This window comes from Nycticebus coucang, chromosome 2, assembly GCF_027406575.1.
Source record: "Nycticebus coucang isolate mNycCou1 chromosome 2, mNycCou1.pri, whole genome shotgun sequence".
Lineage (NCBI taxonomy): Eukaryota > Metazoa > Chordata > Mammalia > Primates > Lorisidae > Nycticebus > Nycticebus coucang.
This window is the reverse complement of record NC_069781.1, coordinates 1,280,068-1,295,902: the sequence shown is the minus strand read 5'-3', so window position 1 is coordinate 1,295,902 and position 15,835 is coordinate 1,280,068. Positions and strand designations below refer to the sequence as shown.

The 15,835-nt window shown below is 55.8% G+C and overlaps 1 protein-coding gene across 4 annotated transcripts in view; it reads left to right on the top strand.

The window, feature by feature from the left end:
* RABL6 (RAB, member RAS oncogene family like 6) overlaps positions 1-15,835 on the top strand; it is a 30,767-nt gene that overhangs the window by 12,585 nt on the left and 2,347 nt on the right. For 2 of the 4 annotated variants that reach the window (XM_053557616.1, XM_053557607.1), the window contains exons 2-11: positions 3,828-3,962; positions 5,478-5,525; positions 8,466-8,518; positions 9,706-9,797; positions 11,853-11,993; positions 12,408-12,513; positions 12,919-13,022; positions 14,523-14,824; positions 15,007-15,166; positions 15,595-15,807. In XM_053557616.1, the coding sequence (XP_053413591.1) occupies positions 3,828-3,962; positions 5,478-5,525; positions 8,466-8,518; positions 9,706-9,797; positions 11,853-11,993; positions 12,408-12,513; positions 12,919-13,022; positions 14,523-14,824; positions 15,007-15,166; positions 15,595-15,807 (1,354 nt within the window). Of the gene's footprint in view, positions 1-124; positions 325-1,044; positions 1,121-3,827; positions 3,963-5,477; positions 5,526-8,465; positions 8,519-9,705; positions 9,798-11,852; positions 11,994-12,407; positions 12,514-12,918; positions 13,023-14,522; positions 14,825-15,006; positions 15,167-15,594; positions 15,808-15,835 lie in introns of all 4 variants that reach the window. The other 2 variants (XM_053557633.1, XM_053557625.1) reach the window with 2 other exon arrangements.

Below are 15,835 nucleotides of genomic sequence, written 5' to 3'. Positions count from 1 at the left end.
GTGATGCCACAGCTCTCTACCAAGGGCAACATAGTGAGACTGTCTCAAAAAAAAAAAAAATAAAAGCAGACATGACTTCTTCATGCAGTAAAAGACTGGAAACATTGGTATATTCACACTGTAGAGGTCACAAAATCTGAGACGTTCCTGTCATAGAGAGCACGGAGTGGGACACCAGCCTGGACGTTCACACCCTGGAGTGCACTACAAAGATTGAAATGAACAAGATCTGTGTGCCTGGAACAGACATGACTAAGGAATACAGTGAGGGAGAGTCTCTAAAGCTTCACAAACATGGAGAATGAAATTATAATGTCCATACAGGTAAAAATGAACTTTAAAAATACAGTGATTCCACCCTCTTAACGTTTTTTGTAATGTTCTTAAATTTAAGAAGAGTTTGCTAGGCTGGGTGTGGTCACTCATCCCTGCAATCCCAGCACTCTGGGAGGCTGAGGCAGATGGATTGCCTGAGCTTACAAGTTTGAGACCAACCTGAGCAAGTGGGAGACCTCATCTCTGAAAAAAAAATAGCTGGGCATGTGGCGGACAGCTGTAGTCCCAGCTTCTTGGGAGGCTGAGACAAGAGGGTCACTTGAGTCCAAGAGTGAGGTTGCTGTGAGCTGTGAAGCTACAGCACTCTACCAGGGGCAACAAAGTGAGACTGTCTCAAAATAAATAATAAGAGTTTGCTTTAGTATCTTTTACAGTAAAGAAACATTTGTTTCCGGGGCGGCGCCTGTGGCTCAGTGAGTAGGGCGCCAGCCCCATATGCCGAGGGTGGCGGGTTCAAACCCAGCCCCGGCCAAACTGCAACCAAAAAATAGCCGGGCGTTGTGGCGGGCGCCTGTAGTCCCAGCTGCTCGGGAGGCTGAGGCAAGAGAATCGCGTAAGCCCAAAAGTTAAGAGGTTGCTGTGAGCCGTGTGACGCCACGGCACTCTACCCGAGGGCAGTACAGTGAGACTCTGTCTCTACAAAAAAAAAAAAAAAAAAAGAAACATTTGTTTCCAATACCAAGTAAAATCACTTTTTTTGAAAAATAGCATTGGAGCCAGGACCCCATCATGAGGTGCCATCAGAGCACAGGTATCTGGGACATGAGCCCCTGAGTTTATAAGGGTGAGTTTTTGGCTTTTGTATTTGGGCGTTTTTACAGTAATTTTCATACTTCTCTACCTTGTTTAAATCCTTTACAAAGAATGTGTCCTTTTGGGTGGCGCCTGTGGCTCAAAGGGATAGGGCGCCGGCCCCATATGCTGGAGGTGGCAGGTTCAAACCTAGCTCTGGCCAAAAACTAAAAAAAAAAGAATGTGTCCTTTTTACAAAATCAAAGTGGATTTTTTTTTAAATACCAAGATCAAAGTCTGGGTATCATGGCTCACGCCTATAATCCCAGCACTCTGGGAGGCCAAGGCAGGGTGATCGCTGGAGTTCAGGAGTTCCAAACCAACCTGAGACAAAGCAAGACCCCATCTGTGGCTCAGTCGATAAGGTGCCGGCCCCATATACCGAGGGTGGCGGGTTCAAACCTGGCCCAGGCCAAACTGCAACCAAAAAATAGCTGGGCGTTGTGGCGGGCGCTGGTAGTCCCAGCTACTTGGGAGACTGAGGCAAGAGAATCGCTTAAGCCCAGGAGTTGGAGGTTGCTGTGAGCTGTGTGAGGCCATGGCACTCTACCGAGGGCCACAAAGTGAGACTCTGTTTCTACAAAAAAAATAAATAAATAGGGCAGTGCCTATGGCTCAAAGGAGTAAGGCGCTGGCCCCATATACCCGAGGTGGAGGGTTCAAACCTGGCCCCGGCCAAAAACTGTAAAAAAGAAATGAAATAAAATAATAGGGTGGTGCCACATACACCAAGGCTGGTGGGTTCGAACCCAGTCCGGGCCAGCTAAAACAACAATGATAACTGTAACAACAACAACAACAACAACAAAACGAGCCAGGTATTGTGGTGGGTGCCTGTAGTCCCAGCTACTCCCCTGTGCTGGGGAGGGCAGCCTCCTGTGGTTCCATCTTGGTACTTACAGCATTGTTAAAGCCCACCCCCCATAAAAAGAAATAGAAAGACATCGATAATTACATACTGTATGAGAAAACAAAATAAAAATTATGTGAAAATCACAGAAAATGAAAAGAAACAATGTGAGAGAAGGAAGAGCCCAGTGGTTAACCCAAAATGTGTGGGCAAGACAGGTGGACACTCTGGCAGACTGGGTCAGCTGGCAGGGCCACAGGGCCCCTGCTCCTGCTGTGTGGCTCAGGGCAGTTTCTTGAGGTCTCTGAGCTCCTGAGGAACATGGAGCAACAGCCACTCACTTTGAGCCAATGATGAGTGCAGCCCAGCTTGCCATGTTCCCTGGAACCGGTTGGTTGTGCCTCACGGGGGGACAGTGCTCCCACAACCTGGTGAGCACAGAAGAGGGGGCTTGTCCTCAGGATCCTGCCACACTGGCAGGGCGGGCCGCACCTGGTCCTCAGAGAGGAAAAGAGGGACCTTACCCATGTGAGCTTGGGCTGGGCCACAGACCCCTGCACTTCCTGGGCTTTTCTCCTGGGGCTGCAGGACCACTGAGGGCTGTGTGCTCTCTGGTGATGTCATCCAGATCTGAGACCTCACAAGAAACTTTCAAAAAGCTAGAGTTGGGACTTTTTGGGAATGTGGAATGGGGTGAGGAAATTAGTAAGTTTCATAGAAGAATTGCTGAGGGTCTGTGAGACAGGAGGGACACACCACAGGTCAGGGTGGACACACCACATACCACAGGTCATGAGGGGCACACCATAGGTCGGGGGGACGCAGCACAGGTCAGGGTGTACCCCTCTGGCTCTGACAGGTGCCACGGAACTTGGGGAGGGGAGGAACTTGGTGTCACCGCTGTCAAACAGCATGGAAAGGAGGAGTGAGTCAGTGCAGGAGCCTTCCACCTGCTGTACCCTCCTCCCCCCCAGCTCCATTCCGCTGTCTGCCCCATCCCTTCCCTGACCCCCCTGCTCCTCGGGCCCCTGCCTGGTCTCCCCGAGACCCATGTGTGGAACACCATCTGCACCCCCGCCACCCTGGTTGCTGTGGGAGGTCTTCCCAGGTCCATGAGCACCAGGCCTTGCAGGGCTTCGGCTTCAGCAATGCTGCCACCATCCATGTGGGTTCCAGAGCCAGAAGTTCACGAGTTGTTCTTGATAGTGTCTCCCTCCAGCCCCCACCGAGGGCTGTCAGTTCTTCCTCCACACTAGAGGCCAGGCCCTGCCCCAGCATGTTCCCCTAACACTTCCCATGCTACCTTTCCCAAGTAGACAGAGTGGTGCCACTCTAACAGGGGCCCCACTCAGTCACTGGTGTGCCACCGCCTGCCCTGGAGGGAGCCAACCCTCAGAGGGCCACAAAGCCTTGTCTGGTAGCCCACCTGTGGGTCTCACGGCACTGTGTACTGAACACTCCAGGGCCACGGAAAATGGACTGAGAGCATGCCACAGACACAGGCTGCAGGGAGAAGAGTACCGCTGCCCTGACCCTGGGCATCTGAGGTCCCGGGGCTTCTGGCTCCAGGAGAGACTAATGTCCTCCCGGTGAGGTCCTGACCCAGGGGTGCCTCTGTCAGTCCAGGAGGACACCGTCTAGGCACAGGACCACCTGCCAGGCGCCCTCATGATTTGGGGACTGTCCCCACATGTCCAGTTCTTGCACTGTGTGCCAGTCACTCAGGCTTGAATTGGGCAAGAGAAAAACGGGTTTGCTGCAGAACAGATGATACATCTTTGAAATTACTCTTAAGAGTATAGTTCTGAGTCGGCTTGTTTTACATGATAGTCTTTCTTCTCCCCTGCAGTGAAGATAGTGATCCGAGGAGACAGGAACACGGGCAAGACGGCACTGTGGCACCGGCTGCAGGGCAAGGCCTTTGTGGAGGAGTACATCCCCACGCAGGAGATCCAGGTCACCAGCATCCACTGGAGCTACAAGAGTGAGTGTAGCACCTTGGGCTGCGGTGTCCTCCTCCCCTGCCGCAGCCACCCTCTGAGGACACTGCAGCGGGGAGAGTCCCAGGTGAACTCTATAGGCTGGGGTCACCCTGCCATCTGGAGGTTGAATTCTCATACTGGGAACAGGCCAGGTCAGTAGCTGCGAATGAGCCTGGGCCCACAGGGGTGGGGGCCAGGAAAGCAGCAAGCAGCACCCCACGGGAGGAGGCCTCTCCTCTGTGCCTGGACGGCTCACATAGCAGCTCACAGCAGTGCTGAGAGACGTGTTGGGGGTGGCTTGTGGGAGGGAATAGGTCTCCTCGCAGGTGTAGCTGAGGGGCGCTGGGGCTACAGTGGACTGAGAGGTGTGTGCAAGGCATGGATGGACTGCAGGGGCTATAGGAAGCAGGGCAGCTCCTTGGCGTGTCCAGGAGTCCCCACAGCAAAAGGCCTCTGACATTTTAACATTTCTTCTTTTTACTGGAAAAAATCTAGTGGGTTAACAGTGGGATGGGACACATGGAGGTCTTTCAAAAGATGATTCTGATCCCCCAGAAGTGATGGGTAACACACTGCACAACCAAGGGCACTCACTTGGCTGCTGCCCCCCAGGTGTGATGCTGGCTGTTTGGGACCCAGAGTGAGACTGGCAGAGAAGGCCTGCCTGCTGTGGCATCCCCTCCCACCCCCACTGTTAGCACCCTGGCTGCTAGCAGGCCCCAGAGCAGAAGATTGCTGCTGAGGACGGGCAAGGGAGCATGGGCAAGGGCCCTCTTTCACGAGGCAGTGAAGAGGGAACCCACAGCGCCCAGAAAGTCTGTGGAGAGGACCTGGCTGGATGAATGTGGATGTTGGGGGCAGTTGTTATATTCCACTTCCCTCAGAATGACTGGGTCACTGGGTGAAGAAACAGGGTCAGCAGGACATGACTCAGGTGGGCAGTTACCTTCCGACCTGTCCTGTGGGAGAGCACTTGCAGTGGGCCCATCAGATCCAGGTACCAGGGTCTGAAGGTGAGAAGCCAATCTGTAGGCCTTGCCCTGGCACAGCTTACAGTGGAAAATAGACCCAGGAGGCAGATCACAGGAGCAGGGGCTGTGCAGCTTTTTTTTTTTTTTTTTTTTTTTGAGATAGTCTCAAGCTGTCACCTTGGGTATAATGCCGTCAACTCTTGGGCTTAAGTGATTCTCTTGCATCAGCCTCCCAAGTAGCTGGGACTACAGGTGCCCACCACAACGCCCAGTTTTTTTTTTTTGTTGTTGTTGTTATTACAGTTGTCATTGTTTTAGCTGGCCCGGGCCAGGTTTAAACCTGTAGCCTCAGTGTAGGAAGCCGATGCCCTTACCCACTGAGCTACGGGGCTGCCCGCTATGCAGCCTTTGAGTGAAGGTCAGAGTGATGCTATGCTGACATCTGGCATTTGGTGGGAGCTGGCACCCAGGGGGACAAGCAGAAACCACTTTGTGAAACCAGAAGTTCATACTGGCTACTAATCTTGGGATTTTTCCCCATTTCAGCCACAGATGACATCGTGAAAGTCGAGGTCTGGGACGTGGTTGACAAAGGTGAGGCACATCTCCCACCATGGGCATCTTCCTCTTAGTGCCTCACTGTGCACAGTGAGAGGCCTGACACCACTAATCACATGTGTGGCCATGTGTCTATGGTCCTGATGTGGCTGCTAAGCAGGCCTGGTCAGATGTGGCTCCTGCTCTGCTGGACGCACATTCAGTGTGTGCCCCACAGATACATTACAGCTGATCCAGGGCTGGAGATTGAGTTTGCTGCCAACTGCTTTCATTTAGCTCTGGGTCCTGCTTGGTGCTGCCCGGACCTATAATGAACAGGGCAGGCAAATGCAGCGGGTGTCAGACGCTGTGCGCTCTGCTGCCTGAGCACCTGTTCCCTGACTGGCCTACAAAGCCACCAGGGCAGGCACAGAGCAGGAGTGTCTTGGGAGCCCCTCCTTCTGCAAAGCTGTGACATAGCACCAGGTGCTAAGCGGCTGCTGTGCCCATTGCTGAGGGCTCAACTCCTTCATTTCAGAAGCTGCTGTCTCTGGTGGATGTGTTCCTTTGGCCGTTGGCTCACTGAGCTTGGTCCTCCTCAGGGATCTCAGGCCACACACAGACTCAATCTCGTGGGGGTCGTGGGAAAGCAGCAGCCTCCACAGTGGGAGGATTGCAGGGGGTCCCACGTGGGCCTCTGATCTCATTCCTGTCTTCTCTTTGATCAGGTCCCAAGTTCCTCTCTGTGGTCCTCTGAATGCGAGCACACGTCCCTCCCCAGTGCCAGCCATCCGTGTGGGGGGTGTGTGTGACCATGTGTGTGCACGTGTGTGGCTGCATGTATGTATGATGTGCACATGTGTGTGGTGTGAGATCTGAGCTCTCATACTGGCCCCTAGGCTTGCAAGTGTGGCTATGGCGGGGTGTCCACATGGGCTGCGCCCCCACTCAGGGTGTTGTTTCTCTTCCCTTGGCCTATGCATGTATGGGGGATGCATTTGGGTTGTGGGGGGATGATCCAGCTGGCAAAGGGTGGGGAGCTGGTGTGTTCAGTGGTTCCCTTGGCCCCTGTGCTGATACAGTCTTCCCATATGCCTCTGCAGAGCTTGTGTGTCCACAGCCACCAGATAGCCCAGACTGAGTGGCCCTTGGCCCTCTCCATGTCCTGGGCCACCTCAGAAGGAGGGGCTTCGTGCTCCTGCAGAAATTTCCTGAGCCCTTGGCTTGCTTTACCCCTAGATCTGCGCTGGGTAGAGCAAGGTGCAGGTTTCCTGTGGATAGCATTGCCCAGGTGGGACCAGTACTGTGGCTAAACACCGTGGAGCTGGGACGTAGTGTGGTCTCATCCTCTCAGGACAGGCCCCTGCTGGCAGCAGGCCAGGCCCTCAGCAGCGTGAAGGGCCTTCGGGTGCGGAGGCCAGGGAGGCATGGAGCAGTTTCTCCACACTTCTGTTAGGCCTGTGCCTCCCACACCCTGTCCAGTGAGGGGCCAGGTAGGTCTCCTAGGGTGCAGGAACAGGGTGTGCCCCTTATACCCACCTGGTAAGCACCCACCGCAGAGCCTCCCTGGCCCAAAACCAGTCCAGCCCTGGGAGGGAATGGGCCCGGCTCCATTCAAGTGCCCAGCATCCTCATGGCCTGGTGTTGCCCTGCTTGAGGTCATTTTACAAGGAAAAGAAAGGCATCTTTTGTCTCTCACCCTCGCTCACTGCTTGTGCAATGCCTAAGCACCATCCAGTAGAAGAGGGTGATGGGATGTGAGTGGCTGTGGCCTTGTAGACAGCAGGGGAGTTCTCAAGGGCAAGGCTGTCAGGTCAGCTGTCCCGTGGGGGTTGTGAAGGCAGAGTCATCAACTGTGTGTCAAGGAGCTTCTGGCAGGGAGGGAGGCTGGGAGACCTTGGGAATTTCTGGCAGGGAGGGAGGCTGGGGGATCTTCGGAGCTTCTGGAAGGGAAGGAGGCTGGGAGACCTTGGGAGCTTCTGGAAGGGAGGGTAGCTTGGAGGACTTGGGAGTTTCTGGTCCCCTGGCTCTCTGTCCTTCAGCCAGGCCCAGGCTCCTTGCCAGCCCCATGCCCTTCCTGGGGAGCCAGTCCTGTGGCCTGGGCCAAGGCACCTCACTGAGAAGTCTGCATGGGCTAGAGGCATCCTTCCTGGCTCGCGCTGCACAGCAGTGTCCAGGGGTCTGTGTGGCCCATCTGCCAAGCTCTGCGTGGGTCAGCCAGGCTGGGATTGTCCACTGCACTATTCAAGGGAGTGACTGCCCACCACCATGGGTCACAGGTTCAGCTGCCTTTTGGAGTCGCAGGAATTTCCTAAACCCTTGGTTTTGCTTTAACCCTAGGTCTGCAATGGGTAGAAAAATAATCTGTGGAAAGAGGTAGAAGGTGGAGTTTTCAGTGATTGTTTGCACTGGTCCCTTACTCAAACTGGGGGTATCCTGGGTGCTCAGGCGGCATTGGTCGTCTCTCAGTGGAGCATTCTGGAGATGGAAGGAGGGCGGTTGGCAGTCCTGGACCTCTGCCTGTGACAGCCCAAAAGACTGGGCTGGGGTGTCTCCCAGGGTTGCGGGTCCTGTGTAGCCATGGGCATCACCACCAATGTTAGCTATTCCATGCACAGGTGTCATAGGAGCTGTCTCAGGGTTCTGTGCCCATGGACGGCCCTGCCCTAGTCTCTAAGGGGGGCTGGTAGGGCCACCCTAAGACCTTCCAACAGCCCACTGACCCTGTAGGTTGGGTCCCCTCACACCTTCCAGTGCAGGCTCTGCCAGCAGCTCCCCTTATGCCGTCTATCAGGCCACTGGCCTCTGCCTCCCTCCCTAAGCTGTGTAGGTCAGCCAGGGCTGCCTAGGAGGCTTCCCTTGGGCCCTGGCTTCTCCGGTGGATGCACTCCAGGGTTGGCCAGCTGAGCAAGGACAGGGGGGTGGCAGCTGCTTAAGTGGGGGGGCAAGGTGGGCCCAGCAATTCTAGCCTACAATTTCTGTTTGTCTTTTAACAAGGAAAATGTAAAAAGCGAGGGGATGGCTTGAAGATGGAGAACGACCCCCAGGAGGTGAGCCACACTCTGTCTGTATCTGGCAGGGCCACGGGTAGCCCAGGATCAGAGGTGGGGCAGTTGTCCTAACTTCTTAGGGGACTGACCCACTTGCTACCCACAATTGCATTTTGGGGTGGCCAGCCCATCCAAGCTATTTGCCACAAGTTGGTGAGACTGCCTTTGCTCTAGCAGACATCACCTTGAGTTTGGATGGCCTGAGAGGTATTTAAGTGACCTGGCCAAATGTCATGTTCCTGTCACAGCAGCCACAACCATTAAAACACAGGACACACTTGGAGCTGTATCCCTGTTGGCCCATGGTTGTAAGTGCTCCTCCCTACTCAGAACCACCCTGGGGCCAAAGCTGCTGCCCCTGTGGTCAGGAAAAGATCATTTCTTTTGGAGTGTCAGTGTTCTGTGTGCAAGGCACCACTTCCTGGTCCTTTAGGGCAGGGGGTTAAGTGGCCCCTATCCAATCCCCTCCTCAACTGTGCTCTGCTGGCTTGCCCCACAACACATGCAGCCACCTGGTTCCCGGCTCTAGGATGTTCTGGAAGGCATGTCTAGCCCAGGGTGGCTGACTGCCAAATCCCACTTCCCTGTCTGAGTGGTGAGCTGGCAGGTCCAGGAGCCTAGGGACAGTGGTGCTGGTGGTTAAGAGTCCCCAGGGCAGGTGGCTTGTCCAGGGTGGCCAACAGCAGGATTGCTATTTCTTGTCAAGACCCTGAGGCTAGCTTCCAACCCCCATGCTCCACAGTCGTGGTTTTATCCAGCACCATCTTCTCTTTAGTATTTTTTTTCCCCAATCAAAGCAGCTCTGTCATCTTTTCACTAATTTTTTTTTTTTTTTTTGAGACAGAGTCTCACTATGGAGGGCTGTAGCATCACAGCTCACAGCAACCTCAAACTCTTGGGCTTAAGCAATTCTCTTGCTGCAGCCTCCCAAGTAGCTGGGACTACAGATGCCCACCACAGCGCCTGGCTATTTTTTGTTGCAGTTGTTGTTTAGCTGGCCCACGCTGGGTTCAAACCTGCCAGCCTTGGTGTATGTGGTTGGCGCCGTAACCACTGTGCTACAGGCACCGAGCCTCTGTCATCTTTTTAGATTAGAAAAGTCCTATTGAGCTGTTTCCCAATGACTGCGGTCCACATTGGTTGAACCTGGTCCAGAAGCCTCAACAACTGTTCCCCTTTGTCCTCAGGTAGAGTCTGAGATGGCCCTGGATGCTGAGTTCCTGGACGTATACAAGAACTGCAATGGGGTGGTCATGATGTTCGACATCACCAAGCAGTGGTAAGGCCGGGGGCAGGCCAGCAGGACCACCCAAGACTTTGGCCCCACATGACCTCTGCCACCCACTTTTTCTGGCAGATAACAGGCCAGTGTCACTCTGCAGGTGCCAAGTGCCTCTTGTAGGACCAGCTGTGGCCAGTAGAGAGCCACACAGAGCACCTAGCCTGGCTGCCTCTGTGGTGTTTGGCCCTGGGGCACGGATGTGACTGTGGGCCAAGGGCATGGTGGAGCAGATAAGTCTCAGGCCAGGTGCAAAGAAGGGCCTCTTGAGCCCTTCCTGAAAACACCACCTAAGATTTGGCAGTCCTGTGGCCACTTGCACAGTGGGCTTCCGAAGATCCCTCCCTTTGAGGACTTGCCAGGAGGACCCTTAGCTAAGGCTCACTGCTCCCAAGCAGGGAGAACAGAACAGCAAGGGGGCAGTACACCAAACAACACCTGGTGACTGGGCGTGAGCTCCCAATCCCCTGTGTGGAGTTGTGGGCAAGAATCAGCAGAACCAGCTAGAGCCTCAGCACCAGCAGCTGACACACCTGGGCTCCTGGGAGAAGGTGGTCTCCCTGAAGACCAGCAGTGTGGGAGCAGGGCCTAGGCACACCAGGGCAGCCCCGTCCCTGACATTCGGGCATGGCTCAGAGCGCTGGGACCATGCCATCAGGTTGCACAGCAGGCCTTGTTCACCTAAGGGCACACCACACCACCATCAGGCTTGCAGCCTACCCTGGTTCCATGTACTAGCCTGGGAAGAGCTCTCACGTCAACCACTTAGGCCTGAGAGACATAGGACCGCAGCTCCTCACTGGCCACAGCCAGCCAGCCAGCACCACCTCTGCCAGCCTTTGCCCTCGTGCCTCAACCTACCTTCCTGGCCTGTAGCACCACCCATGCTGACCACTAACACACTTGGCAGTCTCTGGGGAGCTGTGTGTCTGGACAGATAGCCAGAACAGGTCACCTCCCCAGATGTGAGCTCCAGCTCAACAGGGCACACAGTGGCCACCCGCAGTGAGCAGCAGGGACAGAACCAAGAGGTGAGCATTTTCTCCCATACAGGCAGCAGCAGGCAGCCAGTAGGAAGTGGCTTTCCCCACATACAGTCAAGTCTAAAAGCTGAGTGGCCGTGTCAGCTCCCCTGAAACATTCTGTGTGTAGCCGTTGCCACACTGCTGTGTGTCACGTCCCCCAGCCACTGAGGGAGCAGAGCACTGGGGATTTGGCCATGAGGGCAACTGGGAGAGTTTCCTGCTGCCTGAAGAATGGATAGGAAATACAGGCAGACATGAGCCAGCCTGGGGAAGAATTGCAGACACGTGTCCAGCAGCCATGAGACCCTAGTGGCAGAGAGCACTCCAGGAGCACCAGGCATGGTCAGATGGCTGCCTGGGCCTGAAGCGACAGGATACACTGGGATGGAGCACTTGGAGCACCACTGGGCACTCCAGCCAGCATTCGGGGACGCCCCAGGCCAGGAGAGACAGTGGATGCTGGAGGACAGATGCCACCTGCACTGGGCCTGGAGGCAGCCACAGCCTGGTCTTCACAAGTTACTGTGTGCAAAATAAAATCGAGTTATGGATGCAGTGCAGGCATTTTTCATTTGTTTATATTGCTTTTTCTCATTTGGGAGGTTTTGTTGCAGTTTATCATTGGTTATTCCTTTACAACCACTTGGAAGACAGTTTGGGAAGGCCTGGGCGGCCAGGAAGCGTCCCTGAATCTTCCTGGAGGTGACCACTAAAGAACAAAGCCCTAGAGTTAATTGAGCTGTCAGCAGCCATTTGTGGGGAGAATTGGCCAAGCTGCAGCTATGGGGACCAGCACAGGGCCCAAAACGCAGGATGCGGGCAGGCAGGGCAGCTGCAGAAACCTGTCTGGGACAGGAGGATGAGGGGTCAGCACTTGCTGGTCTTATCTTCTCTCAGCTCTGTACATATGACACGTGCTCTCAGGAAGCAGGTGGCCACAGTTCTCGGCCAGGCACATGCCAGCTTCATTGGGGAGGACTGGTATCACTGGGCTGAAAGCTGAGACTGGTCTCCACCCCTCTCTCCAAAGGACGTTCAACTACATCCTCCGGGAGCTGCCAAAAGTGCCGACCCACGTGCCAGTGTGTGTGCTGGGGAACTACCGGGACATGGGCGAGCACCGGGTCATTCTGCCAGACGATGTGCGAGATTTCATCGACAACCTGGACAGGTGAGTGCCAGCAGCCCTGCTGCCCACGGTGCACTTGGGCAGTGCCAGGGAGGGATGCTGAGGCAGCCAAGGCCCTCATTCCCTCTGAAACCAGTCACGGCATTGGGCTGGGGCGGGGCTGCCTGGGCACTAGGCTGAGGGGGCTCACAGGGGCTTATGACATGCCAGGGCAACACAGGACTGCAGTGCTGGAACTGCAGGTCCACCAGGCTCCTGTGCAGCTGCTCAGACCAACCGAGGGTGCCTCTGGTCGCCAAACAGGGCTCAATAGAGTCCTGTGGCTCAGGAGCCTCCTGGAGTTGGAAGGCCAGTGTGGATGGGCAGCCTTGGGCCCAGGTGTGTCCTTGGCACAGGAGGGGCCAAGCCACACCACCACATCGCCCACCAAGCGTCTTGCTGCTTTTCTGAAAACAGACCTCCAGGTTCCTCCTATTTCCGCTATGCTGAGTCTTCCATGAAGAACAGCTTTGGCCTAAAGTACCTTCACAAGTTCTTCAACATTCCCTTTCTACAGCTTCAAGTAAGTCCTTGCTGTGCAGGACAGAGTGGGTGGTGCTCATTTCTCACCTGTTTTTCCAGGTGCCTCTTGCGTGAGGATGCAAGTGGTACCTACATCTCAGCTTTCCTGAGAAAGCTGTGTGGGTTGGTGGGGGCTGGACGCCAACCAGAGCAGAGCCCTCCTGCCTCAGTTGCCTCTCTCTCCGCTGGGCAGCAGGACACAGTTGGATTGAGGTCCCTTCTCCACTCATGGGCCTTGAAGTCCAGACAGCTGTAGGCCCTTTGCCCCTGCTGCACCCACAGTCCTGACAACGGCATGTCACCACCGCATGCAGCCCTGTGGGGACTCTGAGAAGGCACATGTCCTTAAGGGCCCCTACTCAGGGCAGGCTGCTCCCCTACCCCCCACCCCCACCCCACCCCACAGAGGGAAACACTGTTGCGGCAGCTGGAGACCAACCAGCTGGACATGGACGCCACGCTGGAGGAGCTGTCCGTGCAGCAGGAGACTGAGGACCAGAACTACAGCATGTACGTGGCCTTGTAGCTGCTGCCTGCAGCACCCCAGCCCACGTCCTGGTGTGGGCAGATGGCCGCAATGTGTGCCGGGGAGCTGTTAGCAGGCACCCCACGCCTTGCAGCATAAATGTGGCCCACAGCTATTCTTGTTCTTAGGTTCTGGGGTTTTATTACATACATGCAATAGTAAAATATTTTGAGTAATAATTGCTATTTAGAGCAAATAGGTTGAAGTTTTAATTGGAGCTAGGTTTACCTTGGGGATAGAATCACCCCTGCTTTGGTATTCCTGGGGACAGTGGAGATAGACACTCTCTGAGGGTGAGGCCTCAGGCCCAAGTGTGCCCAGGTCTTTAACTGGCAGGGCTCCCCGGCACTGCACCATTGGCCAGCCAGCATGTGGCTGGGCTGTGCTTTGTGTGGAACTCTGACTCAGCTTTCCTCATGTGGAACAAGCCACTTCTGCTGGTCCGCAGAGTGTGGCACCTGGCATTGTTGACACGGTGGCCAGCCTGGCTGGCCCTGATGTATTCTGGCTGTAGTCATCATACAAAGGGGTCCATCTTGGAGACTTGACACCTGTGTGGGACAGGGCTTTGGAGGCCTTCTGCACTAGAGAGACTCTGTACTAAAGAGACATGTGGACAGCACATGGAGCCCCTGTCCTAAGCAGGGCCTGTTCCTAGCATCTTCCTGAGTTGCTAGGGCAGCATGGAGCTTGCAGGCTGTGGCTGGGTGGCCCCATTCTCTGCCCTCAGCTTTGGGCAGCCTGCACTCCCATCTGCCCTCCTGGCCTCTATAGAGAGGCACCTACTCTCCAAGGGGAGTTGCAATACTGAGCTACTCACAGGAACCTCACTTTGGGGGTTCTTGGGGAAGAGTCGGAAAGGCTGTGCACAAGCTGGGAACCATTGGTCCAATAGCCAGGGTGATGCTCCTAACGCCCCCCAAGTAGGCCTATCCACAGAAGGCTGTTGCTTGTGGGCACAGGAATGACAGCCAGCAAGACAGCTGGGTGCTAGGAGAGCAGCCCCAAATGGAGCTGGTGCTCAGGTGCTTCTCTGGGGAACTCACCCTGGCATTTCCTCTATTTAAAGCTGGGCAAGCAGGATGCCGTGATGCACCAGCAGCCTGCAACAGGTCAGGAGCAGGGCCCACCTCTCAGGCCAGCAGTGCCATGATCTGACACATGTTCACCAAGCCTCAGTCTCTTTTTCCTAGAAACCTTGCTGAGGCAGCAGCGAGGTCCACCTGTTACCACAAGGCAACATTCTGTGGAGTCTCCGACAGCTGTGCCTCAGGATGAGGAGACCTAGGAGTAACTCTTAAGGGGAACTAGACACCCAGCTGGTCACCTGTCTCCATCACACTTGCTATCTCCTGCCCTTAAGACCATTCATTCAGGGTTGGAAACAACTGAGAGTTGTTTTCCACCAATCAACAAGTGTGCTGGGAAAGGCCCAGGAAAAGGCAGGGGAGCGCCCCTTTTCACTCTCTGCCTTCACCCTCCAGCTTCCTCGAAATGATGGAGGCTCGCAGCCGTGGCCATGCATCTCCACTGGCAGCAAATGGGCAGAGCCCATCCTCAGGCTCCCAGTCTCCAGTTGTGCCTCTGAGTGCTATATCCACAGGGAGCTCCAGCCCCAGCACACCCCAGCCTGCCCCACAGCTGCCCCCCCACACCCTGTCAGCCTGCCCCCCGCCACCGGCCCCTGTGGCCCCCTTGGAGGCCCCTGCCCAGCCCCCACGACGGAGCATCATCTCTCGGCTGTTTGGGGCCTCGCCTGCTGCCCCTACAGCCCCTTCCCCTCCAGGTAGGCCCTGGGGCCCTCATGGTGGGTTTCTGCAGAGCTCCCTGCCATGGCTCCACACACCCCCAGACTGGGGTGTGCTCCCCAAGTCTCTGGGGAGCACCCTCTTCCTCCTGGGTGGGGCACATGCCACCCCCCTGGTGGGAGGACCCTGAGGGGTCAGGTGCAGCACCTGCTGTTCACAGAGCCAGAGCCAGCCCCTGTGGCAGAGACCCCTGTGGAGGTCCAAAACGTGGAGGACTTTGTTCCTGATGACCGCCTGGACCGCAGCTTCCTAGAGGACACCGCCCCCTCCGAGGATGAGAAGAAAGCTGGAGCCAAGGCCCTGCGGCAGGACAGTGACAGGTCCAGGCCTGGGCCCTGCAAGTGTCCTTGGGCCAACTCCACATGGGGGGGCATTGACAAGGCCATTGTGGGCCACCAGGAGGTGTAGACTGCCAGGCCACAAGGTGTAGCCCCCCAGTGGGCTGGGCCAGGCTACAGACAGAAAGTCCTGCTTTCAGGCCCAGGAGTACCCACCCCTTCAGGCAGCCCTCCTCTGGCCACAGCGCACCACTATCCAGCCTCATGTCTCCTGGCCTCCCTTGCCCCACTCTGCTCAGAATACCAGGAGGGCCTGAGAAGTAGGTCTCCCCACCAGAACATGGCCCCCAAGCTGAGCAACCCCAAGGCTAGAGCATGCTGGAGGCCAGTGGTGCCCAGCATTGTGGTAGTGGGGTCCAGCCACCTGGACCCACCTGGTGACCTCTGACGGCCTTGCCCCTCCTTTGCAGCGATGGGGAAGCTGTGGCAGGGAACCCCATGGTAGCAGGCTTCCAGGATGATGTTGACTTTGAAGACCAGCTGCATGGCAGACCCCTAGTGGCCTCAGGCCCTGTCCCCAGTAAAAACATCACTCTCTCAAGTGAGGAGGAAGCAGAGGCCACAGACCTCCCAGGAGCAGCTACCCTGGTCCCCCAGCAGTATTCAGAGACAGAGATGAAATGGTATGGGCGGGGTCCCCAAGGGTGCAGC